At 44.6% G+C, this 19,814-nt stretch overlaps 1 protein-coding gene across 1 annotated transcript in view; it reads left to right on the top strand.

Moving 5' to 3' along the window:
• The window catches only part of SORCS3 (sortilin related VPS10 domain containing receptor 3), a 326,383-nt gene that overhangs the window by 231,755 nt on the left and 74,814 nt on the right, over nucleotides 1–19,814 (top strand). The window contains exon 7 of the mRNA XM_050899047.1: nucleotides 5,914–6,032. Coding sequence (XP_050755004.1) covers nucleotides 5,914–6,032 — 119 coding nt within the window. The remainder of the gene's footprint in view (nucleotides 1–5,913; nucleotides 6,033–19,814) is intronic.

Genomic DNA, 19,814 nt, shown 5'->3' with positions numbered 1-19,814 from the left:
GTCTCCTTAAATATTTGCAAGATGCTGCTAATTCCAGTGCCTAGCTGATCGCAAGCTGTTCCTGTCTTTTGCAGCAGATGAAGTTTTTCACATTTTTTTGACATCTTGGCAGAGCTATTGTAGCAGAAAAATAATCTAGGCTTGCATTTTTAAATTATAAAAACATGTAGGAGCCTTGGGCACTGTACCTTCTGCCTGGGTGTAAGAGGCAGCAGGAAGGACAGGGTTGGATGCAAGGGAACTATTAAAAATACACTGACACAAGCACCCACCAGCACTCCTGGGAAAGATAGATTAAACTTTCTGATGTTCAGTGAGATAATCTTCTCCCCACTCGCAGATACAATGCAATAAACAGAATTTTAATTAAAGGGAAAAGAGGGGGAAAAAACCTAACCAGAAAGATAAAACAGGGTAACTAATTCCTGGGGAATAATTTACAGTCCTGTCTACATTTCTAGATCCTCTTTTCCTTTGGGGGAAAAGTTGTTGAGGCCAGCTAGTTTTTTCTCCCTCCCATGGTAACCTTCACTGGCAGTTTATGATCTTAAGTCTTACCTCGCACCAGGACCTGACCTAAGCTGAGCTAATCTGCCAGTGCAACTTGTTTCCATCAGCTGCCCTTCTTCCTGTTAGCCATGCTGGCCAGCCATGCCTGCTTTTAGCTGCCTTGTTAACACTGCCAGGAAGGAGTAGCCCTTGCTGTCCTGTGTCTCTGTAAGTCACAATAACCTGCACATAGGTCTGCCCTTGGCAGCCTTCAGCACAGTGACAGGTTTGACTGTTTCAGTGTCTCCCTTCAGGGACCCACATCTTTGGGTGTTACCCACCAAAGCGCGCCTCTTGTGCTCCTGCTTCCTGCCAAAGCTGTCATGACTGGCAGGCAAAGAAGATACTTAGTAGCTTGGCTTATTTCACCAGTTTATCCCTGCAAATTTCAAGAAGTTGTTTCAGTTTTTTCACTTCTAAAAAGGGTCAAAATACACTCCAAATTCTCAACATGGGAGACTGTGTTAATTAGCAATGGGGAGGAGTTTCGGGCTCCTCAACTAGAAAATGGCTGCACATCTGAGAAAGCCATTCCCTAATCCTAAGTCAGATAAATTGGTGGGAAGGGTTTGTGCAGAGGTATTGATGTTGGGATTTGAGCTGCAGCAAATGCTCCAGGCTGCTTGATGTCCATATTGCCTCATTCACAGATGGGCTGAGAAAGTAGCTGGATGTTGGATTATAAGCATGAGAAGTTTTTGAGGCTGTCTAGGAAATAGGGAGCTCTTCTCAGCTCCTTTTGCAGTGGAACATAAAAAAAACCCCCAAACACCAAAAAAACCCAAAACACCCAAACTTTCTAATTCTGGTGTTGCATGGGACGATATATAAATGGAAAATAATCCTCAGATAGCAGCCAACCTCCCTTAAGGCGTACATCTCCCAGTGAAAGGCAAGCAAGGCTTTAAAGGCATAGCTTGGGCACATGCCACCTTCCCCTCTGGGCAGCTGTCCTTTTTCCTTGTGGCTGTGTAAAACAGGGCTGAAAAATTAACTCCTTTCAGAGAAGAGGGAGATAACAGCTTGGAAGTTAGGATGCCCCCTTCTCTCTTAATTGACATTTTTGTTGAGGGGCGCTGTACTTTCTATATAGGGGAAGATGTGCTCTGTGAATGGGACCATAGCTCATAAAGGGATCATACCCTTCAAGAAGCTTGAGCAGGGACTTGGGGTTGTTTCTTGCTTCCAGTCGCATACAAATGTGAACTGGGTGCTGTCATATTTTTTACCTGATTTTTTAACATGTTTTAAAGGGAATTATTTTTGATTTTCTGTGGGGCAGCAGGAAAAAAAGCAAGACTTGAACTTATTTTGATGTCCAAAGGCAGACAGATTTGAATATAATTTTTTTGTGTCTGTGTTTTTTTCATAGGCCTTGTGTTGTAAAATATAAGAAAATAAATAAACAAGAGACTAAATGGAAAATGGGTATTGAGCTACCCCCCTTCTCCACTACCAACTTCCCAAGAATATTAATCAGGTGCCATTCTTTGAGTATATTTGATTGCTGGTGTAACACACTCAAAATGACACATTTCCCAATAGGCAGGAAGCTAGTTGTCATGTCAACACTTGTGATTTATTTGCATTTATTTGTGACAGGTTTTTATTCCTCTTCCCATTCTGTCACTCAGCAGCAGCAAATTATCCCCTTTTTGGAGGGATAAGAATATCCAGGCGACTGTGTGGGAGAACATACTGGAGGGAATGAGCTTCTAAAAATATGGCTCCTGACCTCTCCTCCTTGTTCTGCCTAATTTTAGTGCTACCTCAAAGAACAAGTCAAGGCTGCTGAGCTCTTTGGGTAGTATGGCAGTATATAAGACCCTCTTGTTTTCTGAGAAGCTGCTTTTATCCACCACAAAGATGTCTTAGATTCCATGTTGAAGAGGTAAATAGCAGCTCTGGACCAAGTGTGTATATGTCAGTTGATGAAGAACCTTAATTTATCCCAGCTGTGAGTCTGATCTCTCTACTGCTGCTGGTATTTTATGCTGGGAAAAAGCACAACTCTGGTACTCCAGTTATAGGCTCTGGGAGACCTTATAGCAGCCTTCCAGTGCCTAAAGGGGGTCTATAAGAAAGCCAGAGAGGGACTTTTTACAAGGGCATGTAGTGATAGGACAAGGGCTAGTGGCTTTAAACTGAAAGAGGGTAGATTTAGATTAGATGTAAGGAAGTTCTTCACTGTGAGGGTGGTGAGGCACTAGAACTCTGGTTTCCCAGGGAGGCTGTGGATGCCCCAACCCTGGAAGTGTTCAAGGCCAGGTTGGATGAGGCTTTGAGCCACCTGGTCTAGTGGAAGGTGTCCCTGCCCATGGCAGGGGGGTTGAAACTAGGTGATCTTTAAGATCCCTTCCAACCCAAACCATTCTATGATTTGGCACTGTCTCTAGGTCAGATATTGTGGTGGGTTGACCCTGGCTGGATGCCAGGTGCCCACCAAAGCTGCTCTATCACTCCCCCTCCTCAACTGGACGGGGGAGAGAAAATATAATGAAAGGCTCGTAGGTCGAGATAAGGACAGGGAGGTCACTCACCAATTACCGTCACGGGCAAAGCAGACTCGACTTGGGGAAAAACTAGTTTAATTTATTAGTAGTCAAATCAGAGCAGGATAATGACAGATAAAACCAAATCTTAAAAACACCTTCCCCCCACCCCTCCCTTCTTCCTGGGCTTAACTTTACTCCTGATTTTCTCTACCTCCTCCCCCCCCGAGCGGCGCAGGGGGACGGGGAATGGGGGTTGCGGTCAGTTCATCACACGTTGTTTCTGCCACTCCTTCCTCCTCAGGGGGAGGAGGACTCACACTCTTCCCCTGCTCCAGCGTGGGGTCCCTCCCACGGGAGACAGTCCTTCATGAACTTCTCCAACATGAGTCCTTCCCACGGGCTACAGTTCTTCACGAACTGCTCCAGTGTGGGTCCTTTCACGGGGTGCAGTCCTTCAGGAACAGCCTGCTCCAGCGTGGGTGCCCCGCGGGGTCACAAGTCCTGCCAGCAAACCTGCTTCAGCGTGGGCTCCTCTCTTCACAGGGCCACGGGTCCGCAGGTCCTGCCAGAAGCCTGCTCCAGTGCAGGCTTCCCACGGGGTCACAGCATCCTTCAGGCATCCACCTGCTCCAGCGTGGGGTCCTCCATGGGCTGCAGGTGGATATCTGCTCCATCGTGGACCTCCATGGGCTGCAGGGGGACAGCCTGCCTCACCATGGTCTTCACCAGGGGCTGCAGGGGAATCTCTGCTCCGGCGCCTGGAGCACCTCCTCCCCCTCCTTCTTCACTGCCCTTGGTGTCTGCGGAGTTGTTTCTCTCACATATTCTCACTCCTCTCTCTGGCTGCAGCTGCAACTCCCCTGTAACTTCTTTTCCCTTTCTTAAATATGTTATCCCAGAGGCGCTACCACCGTTGCTGATGGGCTCGACCTTGGCCAGCGGCGGGTCCATCTTGGAGCAGGCTGGCATTGCCTTTATTGGACATGGGGGAAGCTTCTAGCAGCTTCTCACAGAAGCCACCCCTGTAGCCCCCCTGCTACCAAAACCTTGCCACGCAAACCCAATACAGATATTTTTCACCATACACTTAATTACCTCCAGATACTCTGAGCTGGCACCAGCAACAGTTTCTGCTGCTTTAGCATCATCAGCGGGACTACGTTTTCATTACTGCACCAGACCTATGCAACTGCTCTGAATCAGCCATGTAGCCCTTATTAATCTGGAATTCCCAGTGCCTCAACCCAGAACCAGGTCTGCAGCCTTGAAACATGGACCTTCAGTCATTTGATTGGGCATGAACCTTTATTAGATTAAAGCTTGGTTGTAGCTTGTGACCTTTTTTAGACAATATCTCTTTTAAAATTATTATTCTTGTTATCAGTGCCTCTGACTTGCATTCTTTTTGCATTCTTAAGAGTCTGTTGGTGGGACAAAGCTATGGAAGGGGAAACTGCCAGTTTGTGAATCTTGTCTTTGAATCTGGGAAGGCAGTTAGCTGAGTGTCAGAGGGTTTCAGGCGTGCCCCCCAGTGCTTTCCACTGAGCCACATTTTGCTGTCACTGGGAAGACACAGACTAAGGACAATAGCAGATTTTATGGGATGGAGAATCCTGTAAGCAGCTTTGCTAGGCTAGTTACTGTCCTTTTAAACTTCCCTTTTATCCTTTTGGGCTCAGTTTGACAAGATCCTTGTTAAAATGTGCAGTTGTGAACTAAAATCACTGCACCAGGCTCACCCCAGCCCTTATAAACTCACTGTTTTCTTCATTGATGGTCTGTCCTCACCCTTTGCAGAAACACGAAGTGCGTGAATCTAAGAAGCCTGTAGAAGTGCCACAGTGTAAAAGATATGACCCTTTTATCACTGCAGCCATCATCTTAGTTGTATTTTCATTTTCTCCCTAATTTGCAGTTTTCAGAAGAGCAGTTGAAAGGCAGAGATGGCATATTTAGATTACACACATCCAGAGACACAGTGCCTTGATTGTTCTATTTCATGAGATCCATTCTTAGCCTGAGTGAAATAATGCTTAATCCCCTATAACCCCTGCCAACTTGCTGGAGGTGAGCACATCTCTTCTTGCCACTCTGAGCAACTTTCTGTATGTCTGCCTTTGCCTTATGTCTTCTTCATGTTCTTCTCCCAGTCCTGTTCCTTCTCTCAAGCAATGCCAAGGACTGACAAGGCATCCCATTAGTGTGATAATCTTCTCATCTCTCTAGACAGAAGCATTTGATGCCTCTTGCAGTGCATATAACTACTATTGGGACTTTTCAGCTAGTCATGCTATTTCATGTCCATGGTTTTTTCATACCTAGCCTATGTTGGCTATAAAGACTTAATTTTGGGAGATGCTTGTCATTTTCACAGCAAAATAAGTTAAAATTAATAGTGCCGGTTTGGGCTTTTTTTTCTCCTTGTGTGTCACTGCCACAATTAAAACCAGTCATTGAGGCTAGGGTATTTCAGGGGGAGGATAGGGATATAATTCCCAGCAGGGTAGTGGAATCGATAAATTCTGGCTGGGTGGCTTTTGAAATCTTCTTTTGCTCCATATGGTCTCATCATCGGTTTTCTGATGCCTTTATGATTTGTACCCTCCATTTATGGTTTGAACGCCAGTCTCCTGAGGGATGTCTGCACAATGGGGAAGGGAATGGTGGGTGTGGAAGTGTGATGAATTCCTGACTCCAGAGAGCAGTTACAGTTTTAAAGGCTGGAGGTAGATCATGCAATAATGTCTATCTAGTTGGAGATGAGGTTAAGACTTCCTTTCAGAGACCTTCTTTCGAGCTGCTGCTGACGTTTGCAGGCGACAGGCTCCTACTTGGGCATTTCTCATGTGTACATATTCTCCCATTACAGACACCCACTATTTGACCTGTCGGATCCAAGAGTGCTCAGAGACCAAAAGGAGTGGGCCATTTTCGCGCTCCATTGACATCAGCTCCCTTGTTGTTCAGGATGAATATATCTTCATCCAGGTACGTTGGCTTGATACGAATGTGACATGAATTCTGCCTGCGTGAGGTATTTGTTCTGTGCAAGAGAGGAGGCGTGTTCTTAGGACAAGTGCATAGGACCACAAGTCATAAGAGCTGGGCGTCTATACCTGCCTGCTATAGATTGGCTATGCAGTCTGGGACAAAACAGTTGATCTCTCTGCTCATCACTTGTCTCATGGTGAATCTGATATATTTTGAAAGTTCATTCATCAATAATCGTAAAGGTCCATGGGCTTCACAGAAACTCTAACTTGCTATCGTTGTGGCTACTTGGAAAATACAAAGAAGCTGGTGATGAATTGGAGAGAACAGAGAAGAACAAAGGAAAGGTGTGAGTGATCATTTTAACAAATGGAAAATTTTATGCTGATTTGACAGTCAAGTAATGCTAATGGAGCGAACAAAGATTTGCAGTAGGAGGTAAAATAGCAGAGAGATTGGAAAAAGATGTTACAGGGCAACTTCAAAGTGGAAGATGGCTGTAAATTTGTCAGCTAGTTGATGATGATTTTGGAGATGAGGAGAAAGTGACAGAAATTGCATGAGAAACTACTTGGTTTTGAGATTTTCTGAGAATACATGGGCTGGATGGAACAAGGCCATCTCTCTCCATTTCATACCTGTGGAAGTGTGAGAATGAATAGTATGGTATGGAAGAACACTTCCTGAAGATGTGCCATTTGGGTGAAAACTGGGAGCCAGGCTGCACTGATTCCAGGTCGTAGAAAGCTCAGGAGCCACAGAGATTACAGACATGATGATGTTAACTGCTTGTCACCAATGCTGAAGAGGGGGGATGAGATGAGATGAGATGGAGCTTGGATCCAGGTGGTACAGAAAAGACATATGCTTTCCTTTTTAAGCAAGACTCGGTTATGTTAAGCTCCTATTTTACTTCCTTGGGCGAACATTTTTCTTGAATATATCCAAATTATAAAAAAGTTCTACTCTTTTTATTGTGATATTTTCTTAGAAATGGGAGTTTAAGTGGGAAGGCTGATAATTCTGTGCTGGTATTAGGTGGAGGACTGGGTCCATACAACCCGGGAGGACTGCAATACGGAAACTGCATGCACTTGAGTCGCATTGGCAGACTTCTCCTGTGAGCAGGAGAGTTTGCTGCTCTGGAGATGACCGATTGCTATGGGAGCCACAGCTCCCCTCATTCCCCCATGAAACCCAGCCTGCTTCCTTTGGCATCATGGGGAGACCTGCTGTGAGAAAACACTGAGAATGTAGCTTTTGCAACTTAGTAAGTCACGGTTTGACTAGAGGCAATGGCTTTCCAATCGGTAAATGCTCTACTCTCCAAAGAGTATTTTAGAGAGACTCTCTTAATCTGGTGGTTTATGTCTGTGGCTGAGGGTATTGTAGAACATCCAGTTCTTTAAGGCTAGCATGAAGCCTTACAGATGTTTCTCATTCCACAGCTTCCACCTGTGTTACAACAAGGCTGCTCTGTTTAGAAACTTGGGCTCGCAGTGAGGACATCTGCCTGGTGTGCACATTCCTCTGCCTCAAATTAGCAGTGAGCTGCTCAACCTAATAGCTGCTAATTGCTTCAAGTTAAAAAAAAGTGTGTGTGTTTGTGTGTATACAAACACACGCATGTATGTATGTGTAATACTTCAAGTGCCTTGACTATCCTTAGCAATGTTTTATTATAGCTTAATAGATGTTTGAAGTGAAAATCATATACCCACACTTTTAAAAAATGTTAAATATATACACTGAACATTGCTGCTGCTTTGGGGAGGAGACTCTCCCTTTCACAGGTTGTCTATCACTTTCCCTCTTTTTTGTATCACACTTGCAGATTTCTGACTGTCCAGCAGCCTGTCACAAGTGGCTGCAGAAACTGGGCATGGATTGAGTCCATGTAGTACTCGAGTAACACGCAGACACTTCAGATTCACAGCACACACCTCTCTGAGCTGAAGGTGTGTTAAATCCACCGTGTTCAGCATATGGTCGATGGGCTATGCAGAGTGTTTGCTTGGTACATATGTAAGAGTGCTGATATGTCCTGGATGTATTAGTCTCACAAGCCATGTGATGTAGCTGCCTATTATGGGATGTGTCAGACTGACTGTGTGCAACGTCTCATGCATATCAGTCTGTCTGGATAATCTTGGACAGAAATATGGGAGCCAGCTCTTTTGAATTTCAAATATTAGACAGAGATGAATAAATAAATATCAAATTAAATGTTAAGAACCTGGTGAGGTTTAATAGCTGCATAAAGGATGGATGCATGAGTTCTGATCTGTCTGTGCTGGAACAAATCAGAAGTAATGTCTTGGAGTAGAGAGAAGAACTTGTTTCTTTTAACCTTTGTCATGAAAATAGTAGATTTTTAGTCTAAACCAGTAGTCTGTGTTCCTCTAAAGTGAGTGGAGAGATCAAAACCTTCAGGGGCAATTTGTCTTCTCCTATTGCACCTATTGCAGGATGAGATAGGTCTCTCTCTGAATACGCCTTTCTCATTAATATTAGAAGGAACCTAAGTAGAGCTTAGAGAAGACCCCTAACTTTTTGACGGCTAAAATTAGGGAAGATGAATCCCAACTATTGATATCAATGTTTTAGATTATCTGCATACAGTTATTTACTAGTGAATATCTATTCTAATCAAGTTGATGAACAGGCCTGTAGTGTAAGATTCTTGGGAAGCATTAACCTGTGGAACTGTGCACTCAGAGCAAACGTGGTACTACGGTGCATAATGGATAGGGGAAAGAAGAATACAGAAAATATTATAATGCAATTATAAATCAAAGATTCCTTGTCATGTGGAATGCTGTTGTGCAGCAGTTCTGAAAGGATCTTGCAGAATTGCAGTGCAAAGAAAGAAAATGAGAATGATCCTATGCCTGAAAAAACTTGCCCATGAAGAGAGTTTGAAAAGACTTGGACTGGTTACCAGGCAAGGGAGATAAATAACATAGCACATGATGAAAAATGTAAAAGGTAATGAAGAAGGAAGGAAGGAATACCTACTAAGAGAGAGTGGGAAGAATTCTTATGAATAAAACAGTAGGTGATCACTCTGAATTTATTGATTGACTTTCTGTTTGCTTGATCGGTAGTTATTTAAGGATGCCTAGCACATCACTAAGATTGGATAATTCTGCATAAATTGATACATTAAGAGAAAATCCTGCCCCCTGTTGTGTGTATAAGTTTTCATTCAGTTCACAGGATTGCTCTGATGTAGCCAGGAGCCAGTATCATCACCTTCTTTCATGGTTAATAAAATTCATACGGCTTGCAGAGCAGGTCATTTATTTGTGACAAAAAACATGGAATATGCCTGAATTTATTTACTGTACCAAAAAGGAGCTAATTTGATGAGCAACTTTGCCATTACGGTCAGTGTCAGTTGTGTTCAATTATATAGCTGTGCAGTAGTGCAGCCCATATTTTCTCTACAGCTGTAATGTGCCATTCTCTACAGCTGTACCACACCTTTCCTTATTGGTGCCTTTGAGTACTCGCTGCTGAGATAGTATCACTTTCTAAACTTAGGTGCAGAGATAACCTGCAATTGCCTGTAAGATGTGACTTCCTGACAATTGCCTGAACTGCTATGGTGTTCTCATGTGCAGAGCCTACATTATAAGACCCAGGGGTCAGGGATAGTCTTTTGTTTTATGTATGAATCTAGTGTATTGATATTTTGGAGAATTTCTATGGTAAAAATAAATCATGGGGAATTCTAGGGAAAATATTTTTCAAGCACGTCTTGTATCAGGGTTTCTAATGGAGTTGCTCAGGTTGCTGAAAAGAGTCTAAAATGCAATAAGCTTTTTGAAATGAAATGAAATGAAAATGTGGATTATTTTTCAGGAAGTTCTGTTTTGAGTGAGAAGACATTGTTTGGAGAAACTTGTTATTTTCCTATAAGTAAACAAATAACATCAGTGCTACTTCATTCTTTAAAGACTAAAGAGAAGAGCAGGAATGATCTGTGTATGTTTCTTTGCCAACAGATGAAAACTTTCCACTGAAAATGCAAGAAAGCATGAGCAAATATCATCACTTATTGCAGGGCGTGAGGAGAGTCTGGGCCAAAATAGTCTTAGTACAGTGTTGCTTATTTGTGGTGGTCTGAGAACTCCTAAGGGGCTATGAATATGGCAGTGCATTCACTGGAAATCAGCTCTGCTCTGGGACAGTGGTTTCTGCAGAAAACAACATTCTTGTGGACAGATCTACAGCTGCCATAGGGAGCTAATTATTGCTAAGTTAAAGTATTTGTTCCCAGTTACCCAAAGGTTATGTGCAAGCTATCTCAGGTGCAATAGCTCAGTGGTTCTGCTGGGTGGCTGGAGTCCTGTGTTGGATGAGCCTGGCTGCTAGCAGGGACTGGTGACATTCCCAACGCACTGGTGCAGGCCCATGTAAGGACAGTGTTTTCACACAGAACGCTAGGTATCAGGAGAGGGACAATAATAATGATGAAACTCTTCAGAATGTATGGCATGAAGACTGCTGGCAGTACTGCTGTTATAGTGCTGGTGGCCTAAGGATGTGAGACAAAGTTTACAGGGAGAGGTAGTATTTTTTATGAGATTGGGATTGATAGAGTTAGAAAAGGGACAGATAAGCTTTTGGGCATACTCATGAGATCCTAAGGGACTTGAGGAAGGATTTGGTCTCTGAAAATTGTCCTTTCTTTTTTTTCCCCAGCTATCAATGTTGGTGTTATAAAATATGTTTCCTCCCCCCATTAATCTTGTTGTGTTTTCCTTGTGTAAACCCTTCAGTGTGTGGCTTTCCTCCCAGAGGTCATACCAGTCTAGTTCAGCATCCAGTTAACACTGTCCCCATTCCTCCCTTAAGCTTCTGTCTCTGTCAGCGCTTGGAGACCCTCAGGGTAACTTTGGCCTTTTCGATTTGAACTGGCTGTAAGTCAGTGCAGACGTGTGGATGGGCGATCAATACCTATCTTGATTGGGTTTTATGTCTTTATTTTTCTCTGGGATGGTGCAGACTCTGCTATCCCAACAGAGTGCAGCTGAAGTCGAGCTGAAATGTAGCTTAGACTTTCAGCACTTTCCATGGCAGTGACAAAGCTACTGGGCATGGAAGGCTCCTCGGAGATTTAGAAGCTGATACCTGGTTTGAATTTGAGGGTGGTGCCTGTTTGCTCTAGCAGGCCAAACAAATGCCTTTGGGGATGAACACTCTCAGGTCTGCCTTTGGCTGGTGGTCTTACCTGATAAGGACAAGGAACGACACCTGCAAGCTCTGATTGAAAAGGGCTGGCTGTTTGCTTCAGACCCTGCTCCATTTCCACTTTAAATGGGAAGTTCTTTGTGCCATTAACCAGAGAGGCATGCTGAGAGGCAGTACATGTCATTTTCCAAGGCCTTTAAAGAGTGGGAACATGGGTGCCCCTTCCCTTTTCCACTCCCATGGCATAATTTATCAAGGTGTTGTAACTGCAGGCTGAAATTCATAAGAGGGTCTTGTCTTTCATCTGGCCCCTCCTGCCATTTCTCTTCTTGAGAAGCTTTCTTGGCAGCTTTCTATGCCATTTCTTTTGTGACTCAGTCTCCTGGGAACCCTGGGAACTGCACAGCTCTCTCTTGACTCCAGATGCCTTCAGGTCAGGTTGTCCTGGGACATATGATGGTCCCGTATCCAAAAAGCTAAGCTGCTCTGTTGGTTGCCCTTTTTTCTGAGGCTGATGTGATGAGGGAAGAAAGGAGTGTGAGGGGAGCTGGGAAGAGAGAGTGAGTCTTGGCTGTGGTTTATAATCCTTCTGAACGTGATGGGGTCTGTGGCGTTGCCATTTAGGAGCAGGGGATGGTGGTTACTCGCAGCTTGCACATGCGGCACGGTGGGACCAGCTGCAGTTCTTATAGATGGCAGGAAATCCATGTGGAAAGTGAAAAGTTTAAGTCAAAATGCTCTTCTTTGATACCAGTCGTGTGTCTGGCTCTTCTTCACCCTCTGAAGTAATTTTGCGCTTAGAAGACTTTTGCTTAATTCAAAGAGTTGCACAGCAGGGCAGCATCTCAGCCTGCTCACTAGAATGAGTGACAACGAGCAAAGCCAGAATTTCTCCAGATGTTGTGTGGTGCAGCTAAGTGGGCCTCTTACAATACACATCTGAATAATTCCTCTGGCTCAGAGGAGCAAACACTTCTGCCAAAAGCTGTTGAACCAATTCAGTCTTCTTTTGCATCAGAAAAGTCTCCTTAAAACATACGCAGATGTCAGTATTCACCCACAATCACTGATAGCTTCTTCTAGAACCTGTGGATAATATTGCCTTTTTTGGATGCCTGGAGTCTCATCAGAGTGTGTCCAAAAATTTCAGCTGAAGTTGTTTGATGGAAAATGGCTTTTGTAGAAAGTGCCTTTTTTTTTATCTGAATCAAATTCCGTTTTTATCAAAGTGGATATATTTATGAGAATTTTTTTTCAAGCTCAGTAAAAAGAAAAATATTTATTATTTATAGCCTTAGAACTGGGCTGGGGGGACATTTCTCTTTAAGGTTTTTTAGAGGGGAAAAAAAGTTTCTAAGCTTAGCTCAGAGAAGTAGTTTATTACTATTACTGGTTGTAACTGTGGTTGTTTAGGAAAACTTGGAAGTGCTTATGTTTAGTAGGGCATGAGTGTATGTTTCAAGTTTATTGGGTATTTAAGGTTAGGCTAAATGAGCATATTTGCTGAATCGAAGTCAGTTATCAGGTGAGCAGACTTCAACCAGCAGCCACAGCTGAGATTATGCCAATTCATATGGATTCCTGACCTCAGTTCTCAAGCTGTCAATTTAATGCCTTAAATAAGTAGTAAATTTCCCCAGGTATAAAGAAAGGAAAAAGATGGGTCAGGATTAAAGGGAGGGCAAGGACAGGTGCCATTATAGTGGGAGTCTGCTACAGGCCACCTGACCAGGAAGACCGAGTAGATGAGGCCCTCTGTAGATGGATAGGAGCAGCCTCACGTTCACAAGCCCTGGTCCTCATGGGGGACTTCAACCACCCCGATATCTTTTGGAGGGACAACACAGCAGGGCATAAGCAATCCAGGAGGTTCCTGGAATGCATTGATGATAACTTCCTTTTCCAAGTGATAGAGGAGCCAACAAGGAGAGGTGCTATGCTGGACCTTGTTCTCACCAACAAGGAGGGGCTGGTGGGGAATGTGAAGCTCAAGGGCAGCCTTGGCTGCAGTGACCATGAAATGGTGGAGCTCAAGATCCTTAGGGCAGCGAGGAGGGCGCACAGCAAGCTCACTACCCCAGACTTCAGGAGCGCAGACTTTGGCCTCTTCAGGGACCTGCGTGGTAGAGTACCATGGGATAAAGCCCTGGAGGGAAGAGGGGCTCAAGAAAGCTGGTTAATATTCAAGGATCACCTCCTCCAAGCTCAGGAGCGATGCATCCCAATGAAGAGGAAGTCAGGCAAAAATGCCAGGAGGCCTGCATGGATGAAGAAGGAGCTCCTGGACAAACTCAAACACAAAAAGGAAGCCTACAGAGGGTGGAAGCAAGGACAGGTAGCCTGGGAGGAATACAGAGAAATTGTCCAAGCAGCCAGGGATCAGGTTAGGAAAGCTAAAGCCGTGATAGGATTAAATCTGGCCAGGGACGTCAAGAGCAACAAGAAAAGCTTCTATGGGTGCGTCGGTGGTAAAAGAAAGACTAGGGAAAATGTGGGCCCTCTCCAGAAGGAAATGGGAGACCTGATTACCTGGGACATGGAGAAGGCTGAGGTACTCAATGACTTTTTTGCCTTAGTCTTCACTGGCGAGTGCTTCAGTCACACCGCCCAAGTCGCAGAAGGCAAAGGCAGGGACTGGGCGAATGAAGAACTGTCCACTGTAGGAGAAGATCAGGTTCAAGACCATCTAAGGAACCTGAAGGTGCACAAGTCCATGGGACCTGATGAGATGCATCCGCGAATCCTGAGGGAGCTGGCGGATGAAGTGGTGTGGTGGGTTGACCCTGGCTGAATGCCAGGTGCCCACCGAAGCCGCTCTATCACTCCCCTCCTCAGCAGGACAGGGGAGAGAAAATATAATGAAAGGCTCGTGGGTCGAGATAAGGACAGGGAGATCACTCACCAATTACCGTCACGGGCAAAGCAGACTCGACTTGGGGGGGAAAAAAAAATTTATTGCCAATCAAATCAGAGTAGGATAATGAGAAATAAAACCAAATCTTAAAAACACCTTCCCCCCACCCCTCCCTTCTTCCTGGGCTTAACTTTACTCCCCATTTTCTCTACCTCCTCCCCCCCAGCAGTGCAGGTGGACAGGGAATGGGGGTTTGGCTCAGTTCATTACACGTTGTTTCTGCCGCTCCTTCCTCCTCAGGGGGAGGACTCCTCACACTCTTCTTCTGCTCCAGCGTGGGACCCCACGGGTCCACAGGTCCTGCCAGCAAACCTGCTCCAGTGCAGGCTTCCAACAGTATCACAGCCTCCTTCGGGCACCCACCTGCTCCGGCATGGGGTCCTCCACAGGCTGCAGGTGGATATCTGCTCCACTGTGGACCTCCATGGGCTGCAGGGGGACAGCCTGCCTCACCATGGTCTTCACCACGGGCTGCAGGGGAATCTCTGCTCCGGCGCCTGGAGCACCTCCTCCCCCTCCTTCTTCACTGCCCTTGCTGTCTGCGGAGTTGTTTCTTTCACGTATTCTCAATCCTCTCTCTGGCTGCAACTGCTAGTCCCCTGTAACTTCTTTTCCCTTTCTTAAATCTGTTATCCCAGAGGCGCTACCACTGTTGCTGATGGGCTCGACCTTGGCCAGCGGCAGGTCCGTCCTGGAACCCGCTGGCATTGGCTTTATCGGACATAGGGGAAGCTTCTAGCAGCTTCTCACAGAAGCCACCCCTGTAGCCCCCCTGCTACTAAAACCTTGCCATGCAAACCCAATACAAGTGACTAAGCCGCTATCCATCATATTTGAGAAGACATGGCAGTCCGGAGAAGCTCCCACTGACTGGAAGAGGGGAAACATAACCCCCATTTTTAAAAACGGAAAAAAAGGAAGACCCGGGGAACTACAGGCCGGTCAGTCTCACCTCTGTGCCTGCTGATCCGCGAAGCGGATCCTCCTGGAAACTATGCTAAGGCACAGGGAAAATAAGGAGGTGATTGGTGACAGCCAACATGGCTTCACTAAGGGCAAATCATGCCTGACAAATTTGGTGGCCTTCTACGATGGATTTACAGCGTTGGTGGATAAGAGAAGAGCAACTGACGTCATCTACCTGGACTTGTGCAAAGCATTTTACACTGTCCCACACAACACCCTTCTCTCTAAATTGGAGAGACATGGATTTGATGGATGGACCACTCAGTGGATAAGGAATTGGCTGGATGGTTGCACTCAAAGAGTTGTGGTCAACGGCTTGATGTCCAAGTGGCGAGCAGTGACGAGTGGCGTTCCTCAGGGGTCGGTATTGAGACTGGTGTTGTTTAACTTCTTTGTTGGCAACATGAACAGTGGGATTCAGTGCACCCTCAGCACGTTTGCCGACGACACCAAGCTGTGTGGTGCGGTCGACACGCTGGAGAGAAGGGAAGCCATCCAGAGGGACCTTGACAGGCTTGAGAGGTGGGCCCATGCAAACCTCATGAAGTTCAACAAGGCCAAGTGCGAGGTCCTGCACATGGGTTGGGGCAATGCCAAGCACAAATACAGGCTGGGTGGAGAATGGATTGAGAGCAGCCCTGCGGAGAAGGACTTGGGGGTGCTGGTTGACGAGAATCTCAACGTGACCCGGCAATGTGTGTTTGCAGCCCAGAAAGCCAATCATATCCTGGGCTGCATCAAAAGAAGTGTGGTTACCAGGTCGAGGGAGGTGATTCTCCCCCTCTACTCCGCTCTCGTGAGACCTCACCTGGAGTGCTGCGTTCAGCTCTGGGGCCCCCAGCGTAAGAAGGACATGGTCCAGAGGAGGGCCACGAAGATGATCAGTGGACTGGAACACCTCTCCTATGAAGACAGGCTGAGAGAGAGTTGGGGTTGCTCAGCCTGGAGAAGAGAAGGCTCCGGGGAGACCGTATAGCAGCCCTCCAGTACCTAAAGGGGGCCTACAAGAAAGCTGGAGAGGGACTTTTTACAAGGGCATGTAGTGATAGGACAAGGGCTAGTGGCTTTAAACTGAAAGAGGGTAGATTTAGATTAGATGTAAGGAAGTTCTTCACTGTGAGGGTGGTGAGGCACTAGAACTCTGGTTGCCCAGAGAGGCTGTGGATGCCCCCTCCCTGGAAGTGTTCAAGGCCAGGTTGGATGAGGCTTTGAGCCACCTGGTCTAGTGGAAGGTGTCCCTGCCCATGGCAGGGGGGTTGAAACTAGGTGATCTTTAAGATCCCTTCCAACCCAAACCATTCTATGATTCTATGATTTTTTTTTTTTTTTTTTTTTTTTTTTTTAATGTGAAACTTCTCAGCAGTGAAACAAGATGGGAGGGGAGAAATTAAACTTTGATTTCCCGGTCTAGAGCCTTCTCTTTATTTTGATAGAAGCTAAATACAACATGTTCAAATATAAATTTCTTTCCTCCATTTTTTAACTAGGAGCCAAAGGTCTTAACAGAAATCAATCCATGCAATTTATTTTTAACTTCACCCTGCTTAGGTACGATTGATTTTTATCTTTGCGATCGATGGTAGATAAAACGGCTCGGTGGAACAATGGAACACTCTCCAACTTGTAGGGTTTGGTCTTTGAGTCTTTTATTGAAGGAATCATTAAAAGCTTATTACGAAACTAATAGGATGAAGATGTTGAAATGATGAACACGATTACACCTGTTTTACTGGTGAATAATGCCTGCTACAGCTGATCTTCTCTTGCCCCTATTTAAAATGCTGGACGGCTCTCCAGTGGGGGAAATTAATCCATACAGATGAAAGAAAGTGCATCCCAGGTGCTAGTTAAAAGCTCTTCTTAAAGCAAGACAGGCAGTAAGTAGTTAGCTACTTTCCTATTCACTGCTGGGTGCTCTTCATCCGTTTCTAGCACTGTTTCATCTTTGCTGTGCCAAATATCAGATTTGGAACTCAAACCTAAATATCTATTGATAAAAAAAGATTAACGTTTTCCTTTATTTATTTATATTTATTTTATTTCTAGGGCTTTTTGTGCTGTACTTTCTTTTATTGCTCTCTCCCCTCCCCTCATGTTGTCTGACTTATCAGCAACGTCTGCAGCTGAAGATGTAAAGGATTACCTTGGCAGACTCATATGTTTCCTCTGAAATCCTTCACAAGGAGATTTAATGTGTACAATTATGCTCCTCTCTTAAGTTGGTTTCTGTGTGAGTAATGTGCATTTGCAGCTCTAACGTGGCTCGTGTTTTGGTGTAACCGTGCACGTTTTCTGCAGGAGTTGCTTTTAAAACAAATCTAATATTTTCACTCAGGATTACTCTGTCCTATAGCTGTGCCATCATAGCTCTGAGGGGAGAGGGAAGTGAACAGGGACTGGGCCAGTATAATAAATGCTCCTTTGTCTTAGCAAATTTTCACTGATGGGTCTGACACTCTAAAAAGTGGCATGTTTTCAAAGCCTGCTGAATTTACCAGGCAGCTTGAGGGTGCTTTGTGCACAGAAACACTAATCCGTATGTCTCTGCAGCACACTCAGGTAATTGGATATTGCTTTAATGACTGTGCAGAAGGTATGATATTAATGAAAACCACAGGGAGATAATTCAGACTAGATGGTACCTATCATGATGTGATTTATGCTGGGGCAGTGGAGAAGCTCAGTACACAGAAATATCTGGAAGATGGTTTGTCCTGGCCATGGTGGATAATCAAAAAGGAAGAACATTACACTAGGCTCGTGCAGATGTGTTCTTCCTCATCTTCTGAATCTGTTGTGACTGCATTGGGGTTAGGCTTGGGAGGAGGCACAACTTTTCAATCCTTATGCTGGCAAACCTGTGCAAGGCCTAGACAGTAGCTAGCTCTGAAGAACGTCAAAATCCCTTGCTAAAAGTGTGAGTGGAGCAGCCTGCCAGCTTAACTTGTCATCACTCCTCTGTGCTTTAATCCACAATTTGATTTAGTAGATTTTACACCCAGAAGAAGCAGAAAGGGTAACTAAAGTTAAAGCAGCAAGGAGGGATGCCAGAGCACCCTATGGAGGTGGAGAACACAAATCCAGGATGCCGTTACTGTAACTGCCATTACAGTGTTTCTCAACTTTTGACTTCTACCAACTCATTTTATGTTACTGGAAGGAGGGAACTCTACAAGCAGAGGGAGTTACCTCAGGAAAAAAGGGAGGGGTTTATTGAAAATAACATCAACTATGTACTATCAGCTACTTACTATTGACAAGGAAGTTAAAAATTTGGTTCTGTAATGGACTGAGTCACCATTCACTATGCTTGAAGTGGGAGGTGAATTACAGGAATCACAAACATCTAAACATGTCTGGTCATTGTGGGTTGATCTGTGCTATTACCAATTCTCTTTTGCTTGGAACATTATCAACAGTGTAAAAAGTAGATGACCAGTTCCAATAACTGTGTAGGACAAGTGATTGTTATCATTGTAAACCACCCAGGATGATAAACTATGTAGAAAAAGAGCCCTCCATTCTCTTTTAGCCATTAGCTTAGGAAGCACCCGCTATCTGCACACTATCACTGTTTCTCCACCAAGGCTGTGCCTCTAATATATGGTGTTTCATTGTCAGCAGCAGTGCATGTTCCTTTAGGCTTTCTGCGAGTTCTTCGAGCAGCAGGAGGCAGATGGGGTCTTGCTTAGCCCAGGGTCATTTCAGAGAATTAGTAGTTCCATGTTTGTTACATGAATACCTGCCTTACATTGGAAATTATGGGTCCCAGCATCAGCTAGCCAGAAAATGAAAATAAAGCCTGGTACACTGTAGTCTACAGTTCGTGACGTCATCTAGGGTGTCTTTATATTCTGGGACCTCATAACTCATTCTGCTTGCTTTCCAAACTCTTTTAGATGACACTTGTGTTTTTTTGGTTAAGACAAACATCTATATAAGAAAAAAAAAGAGAAACAAAACCTGCCCTTAAAGAATCATATTCAATCATTAACATGAGAAATAGCTTAGTGTGTTTCTAGACATGTCACAGGAATTATGGAGATGAATAGATTCTATCACAAATTTTTCTATAATTCTCTGCAGCCTTGTGAACATATTTGTTGTCTTCTATGTTTGATGTGCTCTGTCCCATTGCAGGTCAGGAGGGGAGATGAGCCAGCATACTGAAACTTTCAGGGCTTTTAAAGAGAAACTTCTCATGTTTATGTTCTTAAGTGTCAAATGATGTAAGTGAGACCAGACTTTTGTCTTGAAACAAAATGTGGAAGTATTAAAGAAAAGTAGTAGATCATGAGTGGAGGGAGATAAGAAAGAACACAGGTTAGGAAAGACAGATGGGTTTAATGACAAACACATTTGTCCAAAGGAATCATTTCCACTGGCCAGAAGCCCAATTAAACACAGAAAATAGAAATCCAGAAAAACAGATTAACGAACCAGTCATTAGCAAAGGAGGAGGAAAAAGACAAACCCAGCTAATTCTGTACTGAGCATGACAGATGAGCTCACAGCAAATAACTGGGTGACATTCATCAAATGTGAACTAAAAGGAGGCATTAGAGGGCAAAACACTATCATAATCTCTGCGATTTACGGTGTTGGAGAGTTTGCTCATAGGAAAAGGAAAAGTTCATCAAAATAAATTAAGCTGGGCCTTCCAAAATTCATTCTCTACCACAGTGCTTGCCAGAACTTTA

Source organism: Gymnogyps californianus, chromosome 6, assembly GCF_018139145.2.
Source record: "Gymnogyps californianus isolate 813 chromosome 6, ASM1813914v2, whole genome shotgun sequence".
NCBI lineage: Eukaryota > Metazoa > Chordata > Aves > Accipitriformes > Cathartidae > Gymnogyps > Gymnogyps californianus.
This window is presented reverse-complemented; position numbering and strand designations above follow the sequence as displayed.